This window comes from Eptatretus burgeri, chromosome 1 (genome assembly GCF_056783735.1).
Source record: "Eptatretus burgeri isolate ZD-2024b chromosome 1, Ebu_testis_v1, whole genome shotgun sequence".
NCBI classification, from domain to species: Eukaryota; Metazoa; Chordata; class Myxini; order Myxiniformes; family Myxinidae; genus Eptatretus; species Eptatretus burgeri.
This window is the reverse complement of record NC_140961.1, coordinates 104,450,632-104,477,382: the sequence shown is the minus strand read 5'-3', so window position 1 is coordinate 104,477,382 and position 26,751 is coordinate 104,450,632. Positions and strand designations below refer to the sequence as shown.

The 26,751-nt window shown below is 40.1% G+C and overlaps 1 protein-coding gene across 7 annotated transcripts in view; it reads left to right on the top strand.

Moving 5' to 3' along the window:
• Window positions 1-26,751, top strand: part of LOC147035098 (uncharacterized) — a 48,935-nt gene that overhangs the window by 15,718 nt on the left and 6,466 nt on the right. For 2 of the 7 annotated variants that reach the window (XM_085893553.1, XM_085893540.1), the window contains exons 2-6: window positions 14,409-14,644; window positions 20,814-20,884; window positions 21,742-21,812; window positions 23,354-23,463; window positions 25,367-25,466. In XM_085893553.1, coding sequence (XP_085749679.1) covers window positions 20,862-20,884; window positions 21,742-21,812; window positions 23,354-23,463; window positions 25,367-25,466 — 304 coding nt within the window. In that variant the 5' untranslated portion in view covers window positions 14,409-14,644; window positions 20,814-20,861. The remainder of the gene's footprint in view (window positions 1-14,408; window positions 14,645-20,813; window positions 20,885-21,741; window positions 21,813-23,353; window positions 23,464-25,366; window positions 25,467-26,751) is intronic. The other 5 variants (XR_015061305.1, XR_015061302.1, XM_085893546.1 and 2 more) reach the window with 4 other exon arrangements.

Below are 26,751 nucleotides of genomic sequence, written 5' to 3'. Positions count from 1 at the left end.
TGTTTTTAATAATTTGGTGGTGAAGTGTTTTTAATAACGTGGAAGTGAGGTGTTTGTAATATCTTGGCATTGAGTGTTTTTAATAATTTGGTGGTGAAGTGTTTTTAATAACGTGGAAGTGAGGTGTTTGTAATATCTTGGCATTGAGGTGTTTTTAATAATTTTGTGGTGAAGTGTTTTTAATAATGTGGAAGTGAGGTGTTTGTAATATCTTGGCATTGAGTGTTTTTAATAACGTGGAAGTGAGGTGTTTGTAATATCTTGGCATTGAGGTGTTTTTAATAATTTGGTGGTGAAGTGTTTTTAATAATGTGGAAGTGAGGTATTTGTAATATCTTGGCATTGAGTGTTTTTAATAATTTGGTTCTGAAGTGTTTTTAATCACGTGGAAGTGAGGTGTTTGTAATATCTTGGCATTGAGTGTTTTTAGTAATTTGGTGGTGAAGTGTTTTTAATAACGTGGAAGTGAGGTGTTTGTAATATCTTGGCATTGAGTGTTTTTATTAATTTGGTGGTGAAGTGTTTTTAATAACGTGGCAGTGAGGTGTTTGTAATATCATGGCATTGAGGTGTTTTTAATAACGTGGCAGTGAGGTGTTTGTAATATCTTGGCATTGAGTGTTTTTAATAATTTGGTGGTGAAGTGTTTTTAATAATGTGGAAGTGAGGTGTTTGTAATATCATGGCATTGAGGTGTTTTTAATAATGTGGGAGTGAGGTGTTTTAAAAACGTGGAAGTGAGGTGTTTGTAATATCTTGGAATTGAGGTGTTTTTAATAATTTGGTGGTGAAGTGTTTTTAATAACGTGGAAGTGAGGTGTTTGCAATATCTTGGCATTGAGTGTTTTTAATAATTTGGTGGTGAAGTGTTTTTAATAACGTGGAAGTGAGGTGTTTGTAATATCTTGGCATTGAGTGTTTTTAATAATTTGGTGGTGAAGTGTTTTTAATAACGTGGAAGTGAGGTGTTTGTAATATCTTGGCATTGAGTGTTTTTAATAATTTGGTGGTGAAGTGTTTTTAATAACGTGGAAGTGAGGTGTTTGTAATATCTTGGCATTGAGGTGTTTTTAATAATTTTGTGGTGAAGTGTTTTTAATAATGTGGAAGTGAGGTGTTTGTAATATCTTGGCATTGAGTGTTTTTAATAACGTGGAAGTGAGGTGTTTGTAATATCTTGGCATTGAGGTGTTTTTAATAATTTGGTGGTGAAGTGTTTTTAATAATGTGGAAGTGAGGTATTTGTAATATCTTGGCATTGAGTGTTTTTAATAATTTGGTTCTGAAGTGTTTTTAATCACGTGGAAGTGAGGTGTTTGTAATATCTTGGCATTGAGTGTTTTTAATAACGTGGAAGTGAGGTGTTTGAAATATCTTGCCATTGAGGTGTTTTTAGTAATTTGGTGGTGAAGTGTTTTTAATAACGTGGAAGTGAGGTGTTTGTAATATCTTGGCATTGAGTGTTTTTAATAATTTGGTGGTGAAGTGTTTTTAATAACGTGGAAGTGAGGTGTTTGTAATATCTTGGCATTGAGTGTTTTTAATAATTTGGTGGTGAAGTGTTTTTAATAATGTGGAAGTGAGGTGTTTGTAATATCTTGGCATTGAGTGTTTTTAATAATTTTGTGGTGAAGTGTTTTTAATAATGTGGAAGTGAGGTGTTTGTAATATCTTGGCATTGAGTGTTTTTAATAACGTGGAAGTGAGGTGTTTGTAATATCTTGGTATTGAGGTGTTTTAATAATTTGGTGGTGAAGTATTTTTAATAATGTGGAAGTGAGGTGTTTGTAATATCTTGGCATTGAGTGTTTTTAATAATTTTGTTCTGAAGTGTTTTTAATAACGTGCAAGTGAGGTGTTTGTAATATCTTGGCATTGAGTGTTTTTAATAACGTGGAAGTGAGGTGTTTGTAATATTTTGGCATTGAGGTGTTTTTAATAATTTGGTGACGTGTTTTTAATAACGTGGAAGTGAGGTGTTTGTAATATCTTGGCATTGAGGTGTTTTTAATAATTTGGTGTTGAAGTGTTTTTAATAATGTGGAAGTGAGGTGTTTGTAATATCTTGGCATTGAGTGTTTTTAATAATTTGGTGGTGAAGTGTTTTTAATAATGTGGAAGTGAGGTGTTTGTAATATCTTGGCATTGAGTGTTTTTAATAATGTGGAAGTGAGGTGTTTGTAATATCTTGGCATTGAGGTGTTTTTAATAATGTGGAAGTGATGTGTTTGTAATATCATGGCATTGAGGTGTTTTTAATAATGCGGCAGTGAGGTGTTTTTAATAACGTGGAAGTGAGGTGTTTGTAATATCTTGGCATTGAGGTGTTTTTAATAATTTGGTGGTGAAGTGTTTTTAATAACGTGGCAGTGAGGTGTTTTTAATAATTTGGTGGTGAAGTGTTTTTAATAACGTGGCAGTGAGGTGTTTTTAATAATTTGGTGGTGAAGTGTTTTTAATAACGTGGCAGTGAGGTGTTTGTAATTTCTTGGCATTGAGGTGTTTTTAATAACGTGGCAGTGAGGTGTTTGTAATTTCTTGGCATTGAGGTGTTTTTAATAACGTGGCAGTGAGGTGTTTGTAATATCTTGGCATTGAGGTGTTTTTATTAACTTGGTGGTGAAGTGTTTCTAATAACGTGGCAGGGAGGTGTTTGTAATATCTTGGCATTGAGGTGTTTTTATTAACTTGGTGGTGAAGTGTTTCTAATAACGTGGCAGTGAGGTGTTTGTAATATCTTGGCATTGAGTGTTTTTATTAATTTGGTGGTGAAGTGTTTTTAATAATGTGGCAGTGAGGTGTTTGTAATGTCATGGCATTGAGGTGTTTTTAATAACGTGGCAGTGAGGTGTTTGTAATATCTTGGCATTGAGTGTTTTTAATAATTTGGTGGTGAAGTGTTTTTAATAATGTGGAAGTGAGGTGTTTGTAATATCATGGCATTGAGGTGTTTTTAATAACGTGGCAGTGAGGTGTTTGTAATATCTTGGCATTGAGTGTTTTTATTAATTTGGTGGTGAACTGTTTTTAATAACGTGGCAGTGAGGTGTTTGTAATATCATGGCATTGAGGTGTTTTTAATAACGTGGCAGTGAGGTGTTTGTAATATCTTGGCATTGAGTTTTTTTTAATAATTTGGTGGTGAAGTGTTTTTAATAATGTGGAAGTGAGGTGTTTGTAATATCATGGCATTGAGGTGTTTTTAATAATGTGGCAGTGAGGTGTTTTAAAAACGTGGAAGTGAGGTGTTTGTAATATCTTGGAATTGAGGTGTTTTTAATAATTTGGTGGTGAAGTGTTTTTAATAACGTGGAAGTGAGGTGTTTGTAATATCTTGGCATTGAGTGTTTTTAATAATTTGGTGGTGAAGTGTTTTTAATAACGTGGAAGTGAGGTGTTTGTAATATCTTGGCATTGAGTGTTTTTAATAATTTGGTGGTGAAGTGTTTTTAATAACGTGGAAGTGAGGTGTTTGTAATATCTTGGCATTGAGTGTTTTTAATAATTTGGTGGTGAAGTGTTTTTAATAACGTGGAAGTGAGGTGTTTGTAATATCTTGGCATTGAGGTGTTTTTAATAATTTTGTGGTGAAGTGTTTTTAATAATGTGGAAGTGAGGTGTTTGGAATATCTTGGCATTGAGTGTTTTTAATAACGTGGAAGTGAGGTGTTTGAAATATCTTGCCATTGAGGTGTTTTTAGTAATTTGGTGGTGAAGTGTTTTTAATAACGTGGAAGTGAGGTGTTTGTAATATCTTGGCATTGAGTGTTTTTATTAATTTGGTGGTGAAGTGTTTTTAATAACGTGGCAGTGAGGTGTTTGTAATATCATGGCATTGAGGTGTTTTTAATAACGTGGCAGTGAGGTGTTTGTAATATCTTGGCATTGAGTGTTTTTAATAATTTGGTGGTGAAGTGTTTTTAATAATGTGGAAGTGAGGTGTTTGTAATATCATGGCATTGAGGTGTTTTTAATAATGTGGCAGTGAGGTGTTTTAAAAACGTGGAAGTGAGGTGTTTGTAATATCTTGGAATTGAGGTGTTTTTAATAATTTGGTGGTGAAGTGTTTTTAATAATGTGGAAGTGAGGTATTTGTAATATCTTGGCATTGAGTGTTTTTAATAATTTGGTTCTGAAGTGTTTTTAATCACGTGGAAGTGAGGTGTTTGTAATATCTTGGCATTGAGTGTTTTTAATAACGTGGAAGTGAGGTGTTTGAAATATCTTGCCATTGAGGTGTTTTTAGTAATTTGGTGGTGAAGTGTTTTTAATAACGTGGAAGTGAGGTGTTTGTAATATCTTGGCATTGAGTGTTTTTAATAATTTGGTGGTGAAGTGTTTTTAATAACGTGGAAGTGAGGTGTTTGTAATATCTTGGCATTGAGTGTTTTTAATAATTTGGTGGTGAAGTGTTTTTAATAATGTGGAAGTGAGGTGTTTGTAATATCTTGGCATTGAGTGTTTTTAATAATTTTGTGGTGAAGTGTTTTTAATAATGTGGAAGTGAGGTGTTTGTAATATCTTGGCATTGAGTGTTTTTAATAACGTGGAAGTGAGGTGTTTGTAATATCTTGGTATTGAGGTGTTTTAATAATTTGGTGGTGAAGTATTTTTAATAATGTGGAAGTGAGGTGTTTGTAATATCTTGGCATTGAGTGTTTTTAATAATTTTGTTCTGAAGTGTTTTTAATAACGTGCAAGTGAGGTGTTTGTAATATCTTGGCATTGAGTGTTTTTAATAACGTGGAAGTGAGGTGTTTGTAATATTTTGGCATTGAGGTGTTTTTAATAATTTGGTGACGTGTTTTTAATAACGTGGAAGTGAGGTGTTTGTAATATCTTGGCATTGAGGTGTTTTTAATAATTTGGTGTTGAAGTGTTTTTAATAATGTGGAAGTGAGGTGTTTGTAATATCTTGGCATTGAGTGTTTTTAATAATTTGGTGGTGAAGTGTTTTTAATAATGTGGAAGTGAGGTGTTTGTAATATCTTGGCATTGAGTGTTTTTAATAATGTGGAAGTGAGGTGTTTGTAATATCTTGGCATTGAGGTGTTTTTAATAATGTGGAAGTGATGTGTTTGTAATATCATGGCATTGAGGTGTTTTTAATAATGCGGCAGTGAGGTGTTTTAATAACGTGGAAGTGAGGTGTTTGTAATATCTTGGCATTGAGATGTTTTTAATAATTTGGTGGTGAAGTGTTTTTAATAACGTGGCAGTGAGGTGTTTTTAATAATTTGGTGGTGAAGTGTTTTTAATAACGTGGCAGTGAGGTGTTTTTAATAATTTGGTGGTGAAGTGTTTTTAATAACGTGGCAGTGAGGTGTTTGTAATTTCTTGGCATTGAGGTGTTTTTAATAACGTGGCAGTGAGGTGTTTGTAATTTCTTGGCATTGAGGTGTTTTTAATAACGTGGCAGTGAGGTGTTTGTAATATCTTGGCATTGAGGTGTTTTTATTAACTTGGTGGTGAAGTGTTTCTAATAACGTGGCAGGGAGGTGTTTGTAATATCTTGGCATTGAGGTGTTTTTATTAACTTGGTGGTGAAGTGTTTCTAATAACGTGGCAGTGAGGTGTTTGTAATATCTTGGCATTGAGTGTTTTTATTAATTTGGTGGTGAAGTGTTTTTAATAATGTGGCAGTGAGGTGTTTGTAATGTCATGGCATTGAGGTGTTTTTAATAACGTGGCAGTGAGGTGTTTGTAATATCTTGGCATTGAGTGTTTTTAATAATTTGGTGGTGAAGTGTTTTTAATAATGTGGAAGTGAGGTGTTTGTAATATCATGGCATTGAGGTGTTTTTAATAACGTGGCAGTGAGGTGTTTGTAATATCTTGGCATTGAGTGTTTTTATTAATTTGGTGGTGAACTGTTTTTAATAACGTGGCAGTGAGGTGTTTGTAATATCATGGCATTGAGGTGTTTTTAATAACGTGGCAGTGAGGTGTTTGTAATATCTTGGCATTGACTTTTTTTAATAATTTGGTGGTGAAGTGTTTTTAATAATGTGGAAGTGAGGTGTTTGTAATATCATGGCATTGAGGTGTTTTTAATAATGTGGCAGTGAGGTGTTTTAAAAACGTGGAAGTGAGGTGTTTGTAATATCTTGGAATTGAGGTGTTTTTAATAATTTGGTGGTGAAGTGTTTTTAATAACGTGGAAGTGAGGTGTTTGTAATATCTTGGCATTGAGTGTTTTTAATAATTTGGTGGTGAAGTGTTTTTAATAACGTGGAAGTGAGGTGTTTGTAATATCTTGGCATTGAGTGTTTTTAATAATTTGGTGGTGAAGTGTTTTTAATAACGTGGAAGTGAGGTGTTTGTAATATCTTGGCATTGAGTGTTTTTAATAATTTGGTGGTGAAGTGTTTTTAATAACGTGGAAGTGAGGTGTTTGTAATATCTTGGCATTGAGGTGTTTTTAATAATTTTGTGGTGAAGTGTTTTTAATAATGTGGAAGTGAGGTGTTTGTAATATCTTGGCATTGAGTGTTTTTAATAACGTGGAAGTGAGGTGTTTGTAATATCTTGGCATTGAGGTGTTTTTAATAATTTGGTGGTGAAGTGTTTTTAATAATCTGGAAGTGAGGTATTTGTAATATCTTGGCATTGAGTGTTTTTAATAATTTGGTTCTGAAGTGTTTTTAATCACGTGGAAGTGAGGTGTTTGGAATATCTTGGCATTGAGTGTTTTTAATAACGTGGAAGTGAGGTGTTTGAAATATCTTGCCATTGAGGTGTTTTTAGTAATTTGGTGGTGAAGTGTTTTTAATAACGTGGAAGTGAGGTGTTTGTAATATCTTGGCATTGAGTGTTTTTATTAATTTGGTGGTGAAGTGTTTTTAATAACGTGGCAGTGAGGTGTTTGTAATATCATGGCATTGAGGTGTTTTTAATAACGTGGCAGTGAGGTGTTTGTAATATCTTGGCATTGAGTGTTTTTAATAATTTGGTGGTGAAGTGTTTTTAATAATGTGGAAGTGAGGTGTTTGTAATATCATGGCATTGAGGTGTTTTTAATAATGTGGCAGTGAGGTGTTTTAAAAACGTGGAAGTGAGGTGTTTGTAATATCTTGGAATTGAGGTGTTTTTAATAATTTGGTGGTGAAGTGTTTTTAATAACGTGGAAGTGAGGTGTTTGTAATATCTTGGCATTGAGTGTTTTTAATAATTTGGTGGTGAAGTGTTTTTAATAACGTGGAAGTGAGGTGTTTGTAATATCTTGGCATTGAGTGTTTTTAATAATTTGGTGGTGAAGTGTTTTTAATAACGTGGAAGTGAGGTGTTTGTAATATCTTGGCATTGAGGTGTTTTTAATAATTTTGTGGTGAAGTGTTTTTAATAATGTGGAAGTGAGGTGTTTGTAATATCTTGGCATTGAGTGTTTTTAATAACGTGGAAGTGAGGTGTTTGTAATATCTTGGCATTGAGGTGTTTTTAATAATTTGGTGGTGAAGTGTTTTTAATAATGTGGAAGTGAGGTATTTGTAATATCTTGGCATTGAGTGTTTTTAATAATTTGGTTCTGAAGTGTTTTTAATCACGTGGAAGTGAGGTGTTTGTAATATCTTGGCATTGAGTGTTTTTAATAACGTGGAAGTGAGGTGTTTGAAATATCTTGCCATTGAGGTGTTTTTAGTAATTTGGTGGTGAAGTGTTTTTAATAACGTGGAAGTGAGGTGTTTGTAATATCTTGGCATTGAGTGTTTTTAATAATTTGGTGGTGAAGTGTTTTTAATAACGTGGAAGTGAGGTGTTTGTAATATCTTGGCATTGAGTGTTTTTAATAATTTTGTGGTGAAGTGTTTTTAATAATGTGGAAGTGAGGTGTTTGTAATATCTTGGCATTGAGTGTTTTTAATAACGTGGAAGTGAGGTGTTTGTAATATCTTGGTATTGAGGTGTTTTAATAATTTGGTGGTGAAGTATTTTTAATAATGTGGAAGTGAGGTGTTTGTAATATCTTGGCATTGAGTGTTTTTAATAATTTGGTTCTGAAGTGTTTTTAATAACGTGCAAGTGAGGTGTTTGTAATATCTTGGCATTGAGTGTTTTTAATAACGTGGAAGTGAGGTGTTTGTAATATCTTGGCATTGAGGTGTTTTTAATAATTTGGTGACGTGTTTTTAATAACGTGGAAGTGAGGTGTTTGTAATATCTTGGCATTGAGGTGTTTTTAATAATTTGGTGTTGAAGTGTTTTTAATAATGTGGAAGTGAGGTGTTTGTAATATCTTGGCATTGAGTGTTTTTAATAATTTTGTGGTGAAGTGTTTTTAATAATGTGGAAGTGAGGTGTTTGTAATATCTTGGCATTGAGTGTTTTTAATAATGTGGAAGTGAGGTGTTTGTAATATCTTGGCATTGAGGTGTTTTTAATAATGTGGAAGTGATGTGTTTGTAATATCATGGCATTGAGGTGTTTTTAATAATGCGGCAGTGAGGTGTTTTTAATAACGTGGAAGTGAGGTGTTTGTAATATCTTGGCATTGAGGTGTTTTTAATAATTTGGTGGTGAAGTGTTTTTAATAACGTGGAAGTGATGTGTTTGTAATATCTTGGCATTGAGGTGTTTTTAATAATTTGGTGGTGAAGTGTTTTTAATAATGTGGAAGTGATGTTTTTGTAATATCATGGCATTAAGGTGTTTTTAATAATGCGGCAGTGAGGTGTTTTTAATAACGTGGAAGTGAGGTGTTTCTAATATCTTGGCATTGAGGTGTTTTTAATAATTTGGTGGTGAAGTGTTTTTAATAACGTGGAAGTGAGGTGTTTGTAATATCTTGGCATTGAGTGTTTTTAATAATGCGGCAGTGAGGTGTTTTTAATAACGTGGAAGTGAGGTGTTTGTAATATCTTGGCATTGAGGTGTTTTTATTAATTTGGTGGTGAAGTGTTTTTAATAACGTGGAAGGGAGGTGTTTGTAATATCTTGGCATTGAGGTGTTTTTAATAATGCGGCAGTGAGGTGTTTTTAATAACGTGGAAGTGAGGTGTTTGTAATATCTTGGCATTGAGGTGTTTTTAATAATGCGGCAGTGAGGTGTTTTTAATAACGTGGAAGTGAGGTGTTTGTAATATCTTTGCATTGAGGTGTTTTTATTAATTTGGTCTTGAAGTGTTTCTAATAACGTGGCAGTGAGGTGTTTTTAATAATGCGGCAGTGAGGTGTTTTTAATAACGTGGAAGTGAGGTGTTTGTAATATCTTGGCATTGAGGTGTTTTTATCCCCCGCCGCGTGGCGGAAGGGGGATATTGTTATCACCCGGGTCGTCCGTCCGGCTGTCCGGCTGTCCGTCCGTCCTTAAAATGTACCACCTGAAAAGGAAAACCCTATTGATTTTGGGCGTGGTCGGATCCAAGATGGCCAACTGGGACGGTCGTCCAGCTGGCTGGCTGGGCGTCAACATTTATAGCTTTGAGTGCGATAACTCATAAACTGTTTGCCATATTGATTTGAAATTTGGGTCACACATGTACCAACTGAAAAGGAATAACCCTGTTGATTTTGGGCGTGGCCAGATCCAAGATGGCCGACTGCGGCGGCCATCTTGAAAAATAGGTTTTTTCGCCATATCGATTTGAAATTTGGGTCACACATGTACCACCTGAAAAGGAACAACCCTATTGATTTTGGGCGTGGCCGGATCCAAGATGGCCAACTGGGACTGTCGTCCAGCTGGCTGGCTGGGTGTCAACATTTATAGCTTTGAGTGCGATAACTCATAAACTGTTTGCCATATCGATTTGAAATTTGGGTCACACATGTACCAGCTGAAAAGGAATTAACCTGTTGATTTTGGGCGTGGCCAGATCCAAGATGGCCGACTGTGGCGGCCATCTTGAAAAATAGGTTTTTTCACCATATCGATTTGAAATTTGGGTCACACATGTACCACCTGAAAATGAAGAATCCAATTGATTTTGGGCGTGGCCGGATCCAAGATGGCTGACTGGGGTGGTCGTCTGCCTGGCTGGCTGGGCGTCAACATTTATAGCTTTGAGTGCGATAACTTATAAACTGTTCGCCATATCGATTTGAAATTTGGGTCACACATGTACCACCTGATAACGAAAAACCCTATTGATTTTGGGCTTAGCCGATCCAAGATGGCCAACTGGGACGGTCGTCCAGCTGGCTGGCTGGGCGTCAACATTTATAGCTTTGAGGGCGATAACTAATAAACTGTTTGCCATATCGATTTGAAATTTGGGTCACACATGTACCAGCTGAAAAGGAAAAACCCTATTGATTTTGGGCGTGGCCGGATCCAAGATGGCCAACTGGGACTGTCGTCCAGCTTGCTGGCTGGGCGTCAACATTTATAGCTTTGAGGGCGATAACTAATAAACTGTTTGCCATATCGATTTGAAATTTGGGTCACACATGTACCAGCTGAAAAGGAATAACCCTGTTGATTTTGGGCGTGGCCAGATCCAAGATGGCCGACTGTGGCGGCCATCTTGAAAAATAGGTTTTTTCGCCATATCTGTGATGTACTGAATAGAAGATGCTTAGCAGGCAGACACGATGCGGAGGAACAGTCGAGCTGGGCTGTGGTGCACAAGCGCGAGCGCGAGCGTACTCTGCCCGTGGCTCTCCTTTATTGCGTATTAGCACACTCACGAGCCGGACGACTCCAGCATTACTACGACGCCTCAGGCGGCGCGCACACCTTATATCCCTTGCCGACCCGATGACCACGCCGACCCCTCCTCCCATCATCATGCCCATCATGCATCATCATCATGCCCCGCCCTGCATGCCCGCAGGCTACACCACACTCCTCCCTCCTAAAACTATGATTATGAAATGATCACCATCATAATAAGCATAAACAACACGAAGGACTTCGGTATAATAATCATGAAAATAAAATGGAAACAGTGAAGTATAACAGCACACAACATCATATAATGCGTGAAAGCGAGTTAATGGAGCTGCCACGGCCAGATTCCGAAGACACAGCACCTCTCAAACTCTGGCCGCATTACCGATATGAAGCAGCAAGGCGAAAAGCACAGCAGCCCTACACAGCGGAAACGCCCCCAGGCGGCTTATGCTGACATGGCCCTCGCCGAGGCCGTGGCGATCTCTCGAGCCCACCTCCCCCGGCACCATCAAACGCCTCCGGCCCACTCCCCCCAGGCAGACCCGACGTAGATAAACATTCAGAGGCCGGAAGCCCGCTGTCTGGAAGCCGTGGCGCCAGCGCCAGCCTTGATCGACCTTGGCCGGGGGCGCTGAACAGCGCCGCTGGCTGTACGCACTTAATGCTCCAAAACAACCCACGCACCACAATCAGTTGAGACGCCAACGCCCATCTAAACGGCCTTGAGCGAACACAGAGAGCTGCGCTCGCCACCAGAGGTGGGGGTAACGCCGACCAGCGCACCAGTCTTGGTTCCGAGTCGATCTCCGAGACCCACACGGCAGCTAGACGGTAGCAATTCCATTTAAACCACACTCCAATCATAGGCTCGTTATAAATCACTACGAACATCATTCGAAGCATTGCAAACTCATTTTTCCGTACAGCGCGCTCTTTTGATAAAATCTCAGCACATGACAAAGCGACTACCCGCGGCCCAGGACAATGGAAGGCCAACCCAACCTTTTTATTCGCCACCACCGCTCCCAAAGCCCCCACATCACATTGATCATAATACAAATCCCATTGATTGATCTCCGCCAAATCCACTCTCACACGGGAATTGCTGGCATTAATTTCAACAACGTTAAACTGCATCACTAGAGCAAGGAAAAACACATATGCCATGAACAACAACCCATTCTTGGTTGTTGACTCGATGTTGTGACTCGCGACTCCCTTTAACGCCACGGGCTCACCGCAACCTGTCGCAGCCGCCCGAACCACACCGGCACGCATTGCCTCACGAATGCTGCCGAAACGCGGGAACTCATCGCGAGAGCTGATATGGCTCTCGCCGCTCCCGAACCGCACATCACCACCGCAGGCAGCAACGAACGGTCGCTCCCGTTGCATCGACGCGGCCCCCGCCGCCAGAGCCTCGCCCTCGGTACTCGACGAAGGCCTCGAAGAGAGCACTGGCACATCTGGAGGTACGAACCGGAGATCCAGTCCGAGGTGCGCCAACCAGTCCCGACCCAAAAGGGCGGGCCCCTCCCCTCATACAACGAACACCGAGAGCCGGGCCCGTCGACCTCGGTAGCGCACTGAGATGTCGGCCCTCGCAAGCAGTGCAATCGCTTCACCAGTGTACGTGTATAGTGACAAGGCCGTCTTGACCAGGCGAATACCGCGAAGACCACGAGCCGCCTGCTCACCCATGACCGACACCGCAGCCCCGGTATCCACGCAAAACACGGTCGGTTCGCCATTCACTTCGACCTCCACCGTGAAAGGCGTCGTCATCTCCGAACCAACGGAAAACAGACTCAACCGTGGTTGCATCTCCTGCCCCGGCTCGCCGGCATCGTCATGCCCCGGTTGCAGGCCGATCTCCAGGTCACTGGGGTCCTCCTGCACCTCGTCATCCAAGACCCCAACGGAGGCCCCCTCCATCCGACACACACGCTTCAAATTTCCCACCTTGTGACAATGCAAACACACGGTGTTCTTATACAGGCACATTTGTCGCAGGTGCGGACCCCCACACCCCCAGCACCCCCGGAAAGCCCCTTCACTCCCGGTGCGACCGTGCTGCGGTGCGCGCCCTCGTCCCGCACCGGCAGGCGCGCGTGCGACCTGCGGCACTTGAACCATCGCGCGGACTCCGGGCTGCGCGACTTGCGGCACTTGTGCGGTCACCGCATGGACCTCGGGATTAGCCGACATGCCCCAGCTGGAGCTACTCATTACGTCCTGGCCAGCAATGGTGCGGACATCCGTGAGTGTCTGCTCGACAGACGAAGCAGTCGCGACCGCCGAGTCGAATGTGATGTCGGTCAACCGCAGGATGGCTGCTACTATCTTTGCGTCTCGCAGACCAGAAATAAAACGATCTCTGAGCCGTGCCGGACGCTCCTCTGTCTTGAACTTGCACGGCACAGCCGAATGCTTCACCCGTGCTACAAAGTCTGCAACGCGCTCCTTGCCACTCTTAGCGAGGTGATCGAACTGGAACCGCGCGAGATGTAACGACTTCTCTGGCGCCAAGTGGGTCTTCATTTTCGCCACGATGTCCTGAAACGATAGCCCGTCGTCACTGGGTCTATTTGGAGCCACCAAATCACTTAGCAGCCGGTAGTGCTCCATTGATAGCGAGGCGAGCAAGATCGCCTTGCGTTTCTCTTCATCCTCTACATCATTCGCGCGAAAGTAGCAACCTAACTGTTCAGAAAACAACTCGAACTCATCTCCCCCGAACACGGGTACGCGTCCGTGCGCCGTGCCCCAACCTTCTGCCATGCTCGTGCTGGCGAGACCCTTGGCTCCGTAGCTTGGAACCGCATGGGTTACTTGCCGCCCTGCACACGCCGATCCGAAGATCCTTGTCAGCCAACTGTGATGTACTGAATTGAAGATGCTTAGCAGGCAGACACGATGCGGAGGAACAGTCGAGCCGGGCTGTGGTGCACAAGCGCGAGCGCGAGCGTACTCTGCCCGTGGCTCTCCTTTATTGCGTATTAGCACACTCACGAGCCGGACGACTCCAGCATTACTACGACGCCTCAGGCGGCGCGCACACCTTATATCCCTTGCCGACCCGATGACCACGCCGACCCCTCCTCCCATCATCATGCCCATCATGCATCATCATCATGCCCCGCCCTGCATGCCCGCAGGCTACACCACAATATCGATTTGTAATTTGGGTCACACATGTACCACCTGAAAAGGAAGAACCAAATTGATTTTGGGCATAGCCGGATCCAAGATGGCTGACTGGGGTGGTCGTCCGGTTGGCTGGCTGGGCGTCAACATTTATAGCTGTGAGTGCGATAACTCATAAACTGTTCGTCAAATCGATTTGAAATTTGGGTCACACATGTACCACCTGAAAAGGAAGAACCGCATTGATTTTGGGCGTGGCCAGATCCAAGATGGCCGACTGGGGTGGCCCTCTTGAAAAAAATGTTTTTTGTAATAAATGGAAAACCGCTTATTTGATTTCAATTATTTTTCAATGGTGGGGGATTCCCCATCTCTGATGGTATATTTAATAATCTGGCAGTGAGGTGTTTGAAATTTCATTTTATATTTATCATGACAATGCAGCAACTCACATACAATCATTATCCTCAGTTAAAACAAGCCTGTGCCTCTAGCGACATGTGGTGAGGTGAGTGCAGTGAGTCAATCCACATTAATGTATGTATAATTAAATTGACTCTACCCATGCTCTTCTAGCCAAAGAAACTGCATAAAGCAACCATGAAAGGCTACCCAAGGTTAACCTTTTGCTGTTTCAAATCCTTCCCAGAGTTCCTCCACAGCTGTAAGGACATTCACAAATAGTACACACATGAGAATCCCAATGCTGCCATACTCAGAGCTGCCGGACCGGTTTCATCGCCTGTTGGCGAATCGTCAGCGACAGCGCAGACAGAAATGCATATCAACGAGGCTCCCAAGAATGTTCCACATGTAAACATCAAAAGCAGTCAACATATAAATGAAAAACGAAGATCCATCCACATCTCTCACCTATGAATTGAGGTGAGAACTAATTGGTTATTCCCTCCATCAAGGATTCTCCTGTACTTTGCACCGTCCATTGCCTCTTCTGTCCTGACAAGCTTGCCAGTTCCTGCTGATGAAAAGTAGCCCTATAACATGATGCTGCCACCACCATGCTTGACAGTAAGGATGGTGTTGACTGGGTGATGTAAAGTGTTAGGCTTGTGCCAGATGTAACGCTTTGAATTAAGACCAAAAAGTTCAATTTTTGTCTTGTTTGACCATTTCTCCACATGCCTGCCGTATCATTAAGATGCTTTTTCACAAACTTCATCCGAGCTTTCAGATGCGTCTTTTTCAGTAATGGCTTCTTTCTTGCCACCTCTCCATAGAGGCCAGTTTTGTAAAGGGAATGGGATATTGTTGATTGATGAACACTGAACCTCATCCCTGACATAAACCCTTTCAGATCTTTCATGGTCATTGTTGGATTTATAGTGACATCCCGAACCAGTTTCCTGCTTGCCTCACTGCTGAGTTTGGATGGGCTACCTGCTCTGGGTCGAGTCTGGGTGATATGGTATATCTTCCACTTCTTAATGATAGATTTCACCGGACTCAACGGGACAATGAGTGACATTGAAATATTCTTATAATCCTCTCCTGAAGGGTGCTTCTCCACCACTTTATGTCTGACCTCTTTGGAAAGCTTCCTGGTCTTCATGTTTACCTTGTTGATTCACGAGGTGAGTTGCCCCTTTTTAACTCCTCGATCAATGGGAGAACTTAATTTTTAAGTTAATCCACTGATTACATACAGGTGAAAACTATTTTTTTTTTTTTTTTTTTTTTTTGTATACCTTGGTCGAGGCTCGTATGAGAGCTAACACACAACTCACAGCAAGGAGGCATGAGACAAGAGGGGCGGGAGTGGAAGGGACAAAACATTGGGGAACAGACACAGGTGAACTGTGGAAGGGAGAGGGATGGGGATGGGACGGGGAACATGGCGAGGGGAAGATGGACATTAAAGGGACTTTCAGGAAGGAAAGCAGGAGAATTGAAGGAAGTGGGCTTGGGTGGATTATCGGGGGTAGAAAAGATCGAGGATTTGGATGGGGGAAGATAACAGGTGGTGGTGAACAGCTGTTTTGAAAGCCTGGAGGGAAGAATGGGAAAGAACAGAGCGAGGAAGCTTATTGCAAAGGCGGGAAAACAGAGGAATGAAAGAGTGAAGATGACCAGTGATTCGTGATTTTGGTAGTTTTACCAGAAGGGGGTTGTTGGCGGGCCTTGAGCGCCCTGTGGAAATGTGGTTGGGACAAATCGGAGAGAGAGCAGGGGGCAAGGCTGGAGAGGAGTCGGTAGAAGACAGAAAGACCACCGACCAACCTGCGGTGATTGAGTGAGAGGCCCAAAGACTCAGCTTCATTGCGGGAGATGCCAATGATCTTAAAAGCCCTGGTTTCGACAGCGTGAAGTCGAGAAAGGTGGGAGGCAGGAGCACCAGCCCAGAGGGGAGAGCAGTACTCCATCAGGCTACGGACAAAAGCTTTGTAAGTGGTCAGGAGCTCAAGAGGGCCGAGGAAGGACTTTGCACGACGGAGGATTCCCAGTCGGCGACTGGCTTTTGAGGCAAGGTTGGAAATGTGACTTTCCCAGGAAAGGTCATGGCAGATAGTGAGACCCAGAAGCTTGAAAGAAAAGACTTCTTCCAGAGGATTGTTGAGAAAGTGGATGGGGGGTTTTGTAAACGGTCCTTTCGAAGAGACATAGTGAGAGTGTGAGATTTGTCTGGATTGAAAGACATGTTCCACGTGTTGGACCAGTTTGTGATTTTATCCAGATCTGCAGTGAGCGAAGAAGCTGCTGCTTGCCGGTCTGAGGGATGACAGATGGTACGGCAGAGGGTTGAGTCATCGGCAAAGAGAAATAGAGGATTTTCCAGAGAGTCCGAGAGATCATTGATGAAAACCAGAAAAAGAACAGGGCCCAGAACGCTACCTTGAGGAACTCCAGCCTGCACAGGAAGAGGGGATGAAAGAACTCCATTTAGGGCCACACGTTGACTGCGACAGGAGAGGAAGTCTGCGAGCCATGAGTGGAGATGGCCTTGAATACCATGGGCAGAGAGTTTGGTGAGTAGGGCAGGGTGCCAGACTGTGTCAAAAGCACGTGATATGTCCAGGGATACGGCTCGGATTTCCTGTCTGGCATTGAGGACCTCCATCCATTGATGGGAGAGCAGTAGCAGCATATCTAGGGTAGAGTGACCTGGTCTGAAACCAAATTGATGATTGGAAATCAAGCCATTGGAGAAGAGGAAGGATTTCATGTCTGAAGCGATGATGGATTCCATAACCTTGCTGATGATTGGGAGAAGGCTGATTGGTCTATAGTTACAGGGATCTGTTTTTGCACCTTTTTATGCAGGGCAGTGATGTTAGCAGATTTCCAAGCAGATGGCAGATGACCTTGGGAAAATGAGAGGGTGAATAGAACAGAGAGAGGGTGAGCAAGAGCAGAAGAGCAGGCTTTGAGGACACGTGGGCTGATGCCGTCTGGACCGGTTGCAGAATCTGACTCGAGGTTTGAAAGCAAGCTCTCCACCTTGTCAGGAGAAAAGGATACAGAGTCCAGGGACAGTTGGGTGCGACTGGGTAAAGTGGGTAGAGATAGTGATGGGTTTGGGACACAAGATTTAGCTGCAAACACCGAGTTTAGACATTCAGCTTTATCACGTGTGGAATCAGCAGTGCGGCCATTTGAGGTAAGGGAGGGGATGGAGGGGGAACATACACCAGAAACAGATTTGATTAAACAAGAAACAGATTTGATTATTACACTTATTTTGCAACCTTTCAAACAAATAATTTTTTCCTGAAGTGATTTTGGGTTAATTCGGGCAAGGGGTTGAAGACTTTCGCAACTAATAATCATCTCATTTTGTCTGTTAATCGAACTTATTCACATTTTATCTGCATTTTTTCTTAGCTTTATCACTTTGGGGTAGTTTGTGGAGACTATAAAATAAGTTTAATTTGAAAGCATCATGAAATAAGTTCAGGTGGCATCAAAATGTTAAAACTTTGGAGTGGTGAATACTATTGAATGTCTATATATATATATATATATATATATATATATATATATATATATATATATATATATATATATATATATATATATATATATATATATATATATATATATATATATGTATATATGTATGAACACACACACACACACACACACACACACACACACACAGTAGTCTTTGTTTGTTCCTTATATTTTTCCAAACCCCTGGAACAATTACCCTGAAATTTGATGTGCTGCGTTGTTTTCACATGGAGAAACCCAACATCACAATAAGCACTTTCAGTTATTCATCAACTTGAAGTAAAAGCATGAAATAATGGCACTTTGGGCAATCTAGCATCGCATTGCTCCTCCAAATGTGAAGTTGTCTGTGGGAATCAAACAGATTCTACTAAAATATTTATATTCTGTATGCAGAATGGAAAGTAATATACAAAGGATCCACAATCTCCACGGAACTACAATGAGTGTAATGAGGAGTTGCATGCTGATTATGACTTTAACCAATGAAATAAGGGGGCCATTTGGCCAATCATTGCGATGTTGCACTCCGGAATAAATTTTTGCTCTGGTTGAGCAACCATATTCTTGATATTTAATTGACCTTTAAATAACCTGATCTTGATTGGGTGACCCAACTTGTGTGTGTTCATATGTGTATGTATATACCATGATTTACTAAATAACTATGTATATATATATATATATATATATATATATATATATATATATATATATATATATATATATATATATATATATATATATATATATATATATATATATATGTATATATACATGTATATACAAATATACATATAAACATATATATATATATATATATATATATATATATATATATATATATATATATATATATATATATATATATATACATATACATATTCATAAAAACATATATATATATATATATATATATATATATATATATATATATATATATATATATATATATATATATATATATATATATATATATATATATATATATATATATATATATGTACAAGCAGGTAGGTGACATGGGTGGTCACTACATAATTGCATACTAGTCGTACAGTTTTTGACGGATCGGGCTGAAAATTTTTGACAAAGAGGTTGATTATAGTGCACATAAAAGCCTGCAAGTCGATTTTTGATTTTCGAAAAAATTAATTTTTTGGGATTTTTCAAATATTTCAAAGTCCCGTTGCAAGGCAACGGTGGTGTCCATAGCAACGGTGCTCAAAAGCATACAACGAGATCGTGGTATGAACCTACCAGTCAAGTTTCATCAAAATTGGTTGACTCCTCTGGCCTCCAGAGATGTCCATTACATACAAACAAACATACAAGCCGGTAGGCGACATCGGTGGTCGCTACATAATTGCATGCTAGTCATACAGTTTTTACGGATCGGACTGAAAATGTTTGACAAATAGGTTGATTATAGTGCGGATAAAAGCCTGGAAGCTGATTTTTGATTTTTGAATTTTTTTTATTTTTTAGGATTTTTCAAAAATTTCAAAGTCTCGTTGCTAGGCAACGGTGGTGTCCATAACAACCGTGCTCAAAAGCGTATAACTAGATCGTGGTATGAACCTACCTGTCAAGTTTCATCAAAATCGGTTGACTCCTCTGGCCTCCCGAGCTGTCCATTACATACAGACAGACAGACATACAGACAGACGGAAAAAGTGAAAATAAGGGTAGTCTCGCAACGTGACCACCGAATATATATATATATATATATATATATATATATATATATATGTATATATATGTATATGTATATATATGTATATATATGTATATGTATATATATATATATGTATATATATGTATATATATGTATATATATATATATGTATATATATGTATATATATATATATATATATATATATATATATATATATATATATATATATATATATATATATATATATATATATATATATATATATATATATATATATATATATATATATATATATATGTATATATATATATATATATATATATATATATATATATATATATATATATATATATATATATATATATATATATATATATATATATATATATATATATATATATATATATATATATATATATATATATATATATATATATATATATATATATATATATATATATATATATATATATATATATGTATATATATATATATATATATATATATATATATATATATATGTATATATATATATATATATATATATATATATATATATATATATATATATATATATATATATATATATATATATATTTCCAGCAATCTCTGTGTGTGTGTTTGTGGCTGCTGTTTCTTGACAACCACTGGTCCGATCTAATTTAAACTTACCAGGTATATTGCTCTGGTCCACCATGCCATTCCCTCAGGAACGCGTCTCATTGAGCATGGATTAGGGTTTTCAACGTGACCATGGCCATCAAATGCAAATCAACCCATCATGTGACTGATATTAAGATGGCATGTTTCAGGAAATAATATTCCAACATTAATTTTAGCTCATTGTCTCAATTAACAAAACTGCAAAATTGCCAATGTTGTCACTAATTTGCAGATTGCATTTGACTGGAAAATGTTGATTGAACGAGTATCACTGGAGGTGGGTGGGGTGGTTGACATGTGTGAACATGCCTGGTTTGGCATAATGGTTCGGGTGGTGGGCTTGTGATCCTAGGATCCTGAATTCAAATCCCACTGGGCTGTTGAATTAATACCAGGTGGGGTTTACTCTGCCTGTCATCCTTCTGAGATACGTAAAATGAGTGCCAGCTTGCTAGTATCCTGTGTCGGAATGGCGACCCGTCCATGATTGTTCCAAATAGCCAAGGAGACTGCTTAGGCAGCACCAATGCTCTGTGCAGAGTCTGGTCCTGATGGATGGATGGATGGATGGATTGTGTTGACGTCTTATCATCCTGGCAGGATGGCTGGAGGTATGCACACTTGCGTCTCAGCTGTCTAGCCTGGGTTCGAATTAGCCTGGTTTGAATATTGGCCCAGCTATAAACTGTCATCCTAGTGTTTCACAGTCACCGTGATTCATCAATGTGTGTGCCATCCCTCAGATTGATGGAAATTAAACTGGGCATCCCTTCGGCCAACATTAATCTGCCATGGAGTCTTTCTTGAAGAGTAGGTGAGCTATCGCCGGCACCGTGGCCACCACATTAAAGCAAGAAGAAGAACTGTTGATGTCTAATCGACTGTGTTCCTGTTCTGAAAGTGTAAAATAATCATAATTAAATCCACCACCGAAGGTGGATGGAGGTTATGGATTTGGATGAAACTAGGTGGATGAGTTTGTTAGATGATAAGAACAGATGACTAAGTTTGGTTGAGGTCCGGATCCAGATCTAGCCTGTCAGTGGAATTGGGATACAAAGTGTAGACTGTTCAGCTTGGTGGGGGTATGTGCTCTCCCAAGTTCTGTTCCATTTACCCTCTGCCACAAAAGGTGGATGCAGGTTATGTTTTCACCCCCGTTTGTTTGTCTGTGAGCAGGATATCTTAAAAAGTTGTGTATGGATTCAGATGAAATTCGGTGGACATGTTGGGTATGTGACAAGGACGATTTTATTAGATTTTAGTGAATATCAGGATCCAGAAACTACAATTTTTTCAGTGATTCTTCATCATTGAGAGATAGGACTAAAAACGATATATCGCAGAATATCTCAAAAAGTTATGCACGGATTCGAATGAAACTTGGTGGACAGGTTGGGTGTGTAACGAGGATGAATTGATTAGATTTTGGTGTGTAACGAGGATGAATGGTCCGAATGCAGATCTGACTTATCAGTGGGGTACAAAACCGAAGCTGTTCAGTCTGGCGGAGGTATGTGCATTACCGAGTGCTATTCTCATTTATTTTATGTATTCTTTCACCTTCTCCCACTTTTTTGCCTTACTATTTCTACCCTCTCCCCCCCCTTGCTCCTTCCTCACTCATTCTACCCCTCCCCCAATTCACCACCTCTGTCTTACCTTGTTTAGCTTAAACTTCAGGGTTGCAGATACTTCACAGGCACGATGGGCGAGTTTCCTCCTCCTGTGTAAGAGAGAAGGTAAAGTACATGTCAAAGACGTAAAAAAAATTTCGCTTTTGTTGCTTCGAGCCTCCGGTTTTTGAGACTGTGATGTGAAGGACACTTTCTTGCTGGAAATGGAAAACCGCAGATGATTTGTAAACATGACAACTATGAATTGTCAGCTCGAATGAAGTTCATTACTGTCACCGTCTCGCCAGCAGATCTTCCTCCAACATGCATCTGCAATGTTAAAAAATGGAAGTCGTCATGTTGCAATACAAACGCCAATGTACTTTGCCTTTCAGAAAATGCTTTATGGGCCATTTTAGAAGATGACCACCATGGAATGTCTCGGACTTACGGGCTCTCTTAAACACAACACAGTGAGACAGAGTAGGTGTCGCAGTCTGCTTGCCTTGCCCGTTCTTATAATCCCAGTCCCAGATGGTGACCCTTTGAAAACAGGCCACACACGTCAGTGCTCGCACGTGGCCAGACAGGCGGGAAAGTGGTGCACAGCAGCACGCGGCAGTAGTACCAGTGAAAACACCAGACGGTTTGTGTTTGGCCGAGGAACAGCGACAGGACAGGCTGAACATTTCTTCATTCCTTCTTCACCTTATTTTGTGGTCTTTGCACAGAGAGAGAGAGAGAGAGAGAGAGAGAGAGAGAGAGAGAGAGAGAGAGAGAGAGAGAGAGAGAGAGAGAGAGAGAGAGAGAGAGAGAGAGAGAGAGAGAGAGAGAGAGACAGAGAGAGAGAGAGAGAGAGAGAGAGAGAGAGAGACACAGACACAGACACAGACACAGACACAGACACAGACATTAATGGCACCACCCGGTACTAGCTGGAGGCAAACGGTGCATCTAAGAAGATCATGGTTGAATTGCCGTCAATCTGATATAATGAGAAATCACTGGACAAACAATAGTGTGTTTTGCAATCATTTTCTTATTATGAGAAATATGACTCAGAGGCATTTAAGCTGTATCAACAATGCCTTTATAAAAGTTCCCATTGTGACTCTGGCATTTGATTGATATATGGACATGTAATTAAGGTAGGTATTTCATTAACTCGAGATGTTTTGATTCCTATCCTGCAGAAAGCAGAACAAATATTTTCCTTGATAAATGCCGATAGTCTACAAATTTCTCTCTGACTCTGGCGTTATTAGCTCAACAATACATGGGGATCTCATTATCTTTGCCGATGATGTAATAGATTTTCCCAGTTTACCTTGGCTTTGCGAGGGATACACCGGTAGCTTGTATTGGACTAAGTACTCTGCGTGGTATAAAATGTGACTTGCAGCTGAAAAGAAAGACTTGGCAATCATCCGGAGATATTTTGAAACACGATTCCAGGTTCCCCATTATGTATTCTGACAGCATGTCTGCCTGGAGTATCTGGTCTTTTAGTTGCTTCAGAGACAATGGAACAGTGTTTTTTTTAATTTTTATTTTCCTCCAACTTCTGATCTTTATTCTTGGATGTTTCAAAGCAACGCATTTGAGTTGTTTGAAAATCTTCCGCAACATTCAAGTTTAATTCTGTTTTCATTCCTATTTTTTTCCAGCATATCTGAGAATTGTGTTCAAACGAATAATCCTGAATAGCAAGACAACTCTCTGCTGCAAGTTCAAGTCTTGTCTTCGGTATATACAACTCAACGGAACTCACCAAAAGGTTATTGATTGTGTTTGTGTAATTGCGGTATATTGGTGGTGATGATCCAACTTCACCACCAACGCATGCGCATACACACACACACACACACACACACACACACACACACACACACACACACACACACACACACACACACACACACACACACACACACACACACACAATTTTGGCCGAAACAAAGCAGAAAGCAAAAAGATGAACAAAAACAAGGAATTCAAAAATGAAGTCAAAATATCCTGGAAGTTGAAGTACACCAAAATTGTATCAGTTATAATTGGAGCAATGGGAATAATGAAGAAGAACCTTACAGAGATTAAAAAATAAAAAAACAGCCCTGGACATATGACGACAAACAAACTAAGGATGAAGCTGTCCGGGGCTCGGTGACGATCCCGGAAAAGAGTCCTCGGAACAAAACTTTGAAGAACAAGAAAACTTCACAGCTGGGTCCATGAATCGTGAGCCCTTATCAAAACGGAAGTGGATACTTTGAGCCCTGGGAGGACTGAGTTCCCCCTTCTGAAACCCTCATTTGGAGATAACAACCAACGATACACACACGCAACTTCATCCATTACTTACGCGATTGCATTATTCATTTTCTGTCAGGGTTTAAATGTAAAAGTTAATTTTCATTTCACTCTTTGTCGCAATCTGGATCAAACTCGAGCCGTGTTTGTATTAGACCCGATGATTACCAAGGTTGGGGTTTTTGTTTCTGCAATGTAAGAACCATAATCAGATGCGGTTTGTTTTGCTTACCGTACAAGGCTCAGAATGACAACAGGAAATGAGTTCGACTCATCCGACAAACCAACTTGTACAGTTTTGGTTTGATTCAACCAGGGCACTCAATCGGCCTGTTCAAAATGGTAGAAATTTCGACCCCTCCGTCCCTCCCACACCCAACAGTGTATTCCCAAACTAAGGAAATAAAAAAGGTTGAGCCGAAACTCTACGTCTGGGCGTCGCACAAGCTTACAATACTATACAATGCCTTATAATGATAGTTAAATGATCAAGAGATAAGTTTGGGTTTTCGTTTTCAGATCAAAGGCATTTTTAATCCGTTTTGTCAATCAAGATTGAACTATCAAACTCGCACCATGGTGAATGAATCCAACAATCAATGAGCAGCATGACAATGAATGAGCCTTTCGTTTCCGAGTCATCATGTCGGGTGCTTCATTGCACTTTCCATGTACAGCTCGGAAAACGGGGCAAACAAACCTTGTGGAGACTTACGGATTGAAATACATGGGAGGAATAACCTTAGAAGTCGACATTGCAGATAAGGGGGGAAAAATCAGTCACGTTGAAAGACTTTATTAGGATGAGGGAAAACATTTCTCGATGAACAAAATTATCATTTGGTATTTATAACGAACCGTGTTTCTCCCTTGTCTCGGGACGCTCACTTGCATTTGATTTTTCATTTATTTATTTTCATTTGGTTATGTTTTCATTTACGGATAGTCTCTGACAGTTCTGTGATGATTCCCAGTGTAGACTTTGATGTCCATCGGCACGCAAAATTTCAGCTTTCTACGTCACCCAGAAGGTACCGATCTTTAATATCAGTCAGTGAGTCAGTCATTGAGTGGTTAGAATGAGCTTTAGATATTAGACAAGAAAAAAGAAACATTAAAAATAAATGTAAAAACATTGTGGGATGAATGAAATCTCAAAAAAAAAAAAACCAAACAAGATAGGAATGTGATTGGTGTTGACTTAATGGTTAAGGTGGTGTGCTTGGGATCTGAGGGTCCTGAGTTCAAATTATGCTTGGCTGTTGAATTTAATAGCGGGTGGGGTTGACTCAGCCTGTCATTATTCTGAGGTTGACAAAATGAAGACCAGCTTGCTGTGATGATTGAGCCATTTGAGTATCCTGTGTCAGGGTGGCGATCCATCCAGATTGTGCCCAACAGCCCAGAAGACTGCTTCAGCAGCACCAATGCTCTCCACAGATTATGGTCCCAATGCATTTGATTTGGAAGGTGGGAATGGTACCACATTGTGATGTCACAATATGACACCACAATTCTCTCATGGATTACCATCATGACATCTTTTGACATTGTTCCACTGATAATTGATCACTCGTGTGTGTGTGTGTGTGTGTGTGTGTGTGTGTGTGTGTGTGTGTGTGTGTGTGTGTGTGTGTGTGTGTGTGTGTGTGTGTGTGTGTGTGTGTGTGTGTGTGTGTGTGTGTGTGTGTATTCTGTATATGTATGTATGTATACATATATATTAATTTCGAAAATTGCACATCATAAAATACATTTATGGGACTATGTTAAAGGGCTGGCAAAGATGGTCTACTATTTCCTCGAAGTTGTCTCGGCTGAGTTTGAATATCGACCAAACAGGAAACGTCATATCGTCAGCGAGGCAATATCGCCGTCAGGCAATATCGTGAATATTGTCAGCGAGGCATCAGTGTGTGTGCTGTCCCTCAGATGGATGTTACATGGGCGTCCCATCTTCCAGCATTCACTGGTGGATGGTAAAATATACCACGGTGTCCTTTGTGATGATCAGTCGAGCTATCGCTGGCACCCTGAATAAATTACAAATTCCTCGGTTCGTGCTCTCTTTTGACCTACTGTGTGATTTAACTCTAATTTTTGTCCATTTTTATTTTTATCCAGGAATAGCTGCTTAATTTTTTTTCATACCACGCAGCTATATTTGATTCTGACCCAACTATATGCAGTCATCCTGGTGCTTTGTATACAGGGCTTTGCATCATTGGGTACGCCGTTCCTCTGATGGGTATTAAGGTAGCGACCCTGCTCGCATTAGTTGCAGGCCAAAAATATCGCACGTTATCCATCGTGAAGAGTCGGCGAGTGATCAATGGCACTCCTGACCAGCTACAAATGTCCTGCTCTGGCTACCACTGGGAAGGCAATGACAAACCACCCAGTGAGTTTATTGCCATCAGACTGCTTTGGCTGCATGGAACCTTCCCTCAGACCAAGCCACCATGCGACTTCCGGGTGAATAGTTATTCCACCCAACAATAATCAGATTCAGATTAATATGATGGAAATCCGAATACTACGTTAGAGCTGCATACATAATTCTTTCTTAATGTCCAAGAAAATTCTAAAAAATAAAAAAAAACTTCGAGCAGATATATCAGCAGCAACATAAGTTTTATTCTATCATATCTGTGCCATCAAAAGTCTTGAATAAAATATCTTCCAAGTTGTTCCTTTTTCCTGCATCTCATGCATCAATCGTTATTATTTCACAATATCACTTCATTGAATCCTG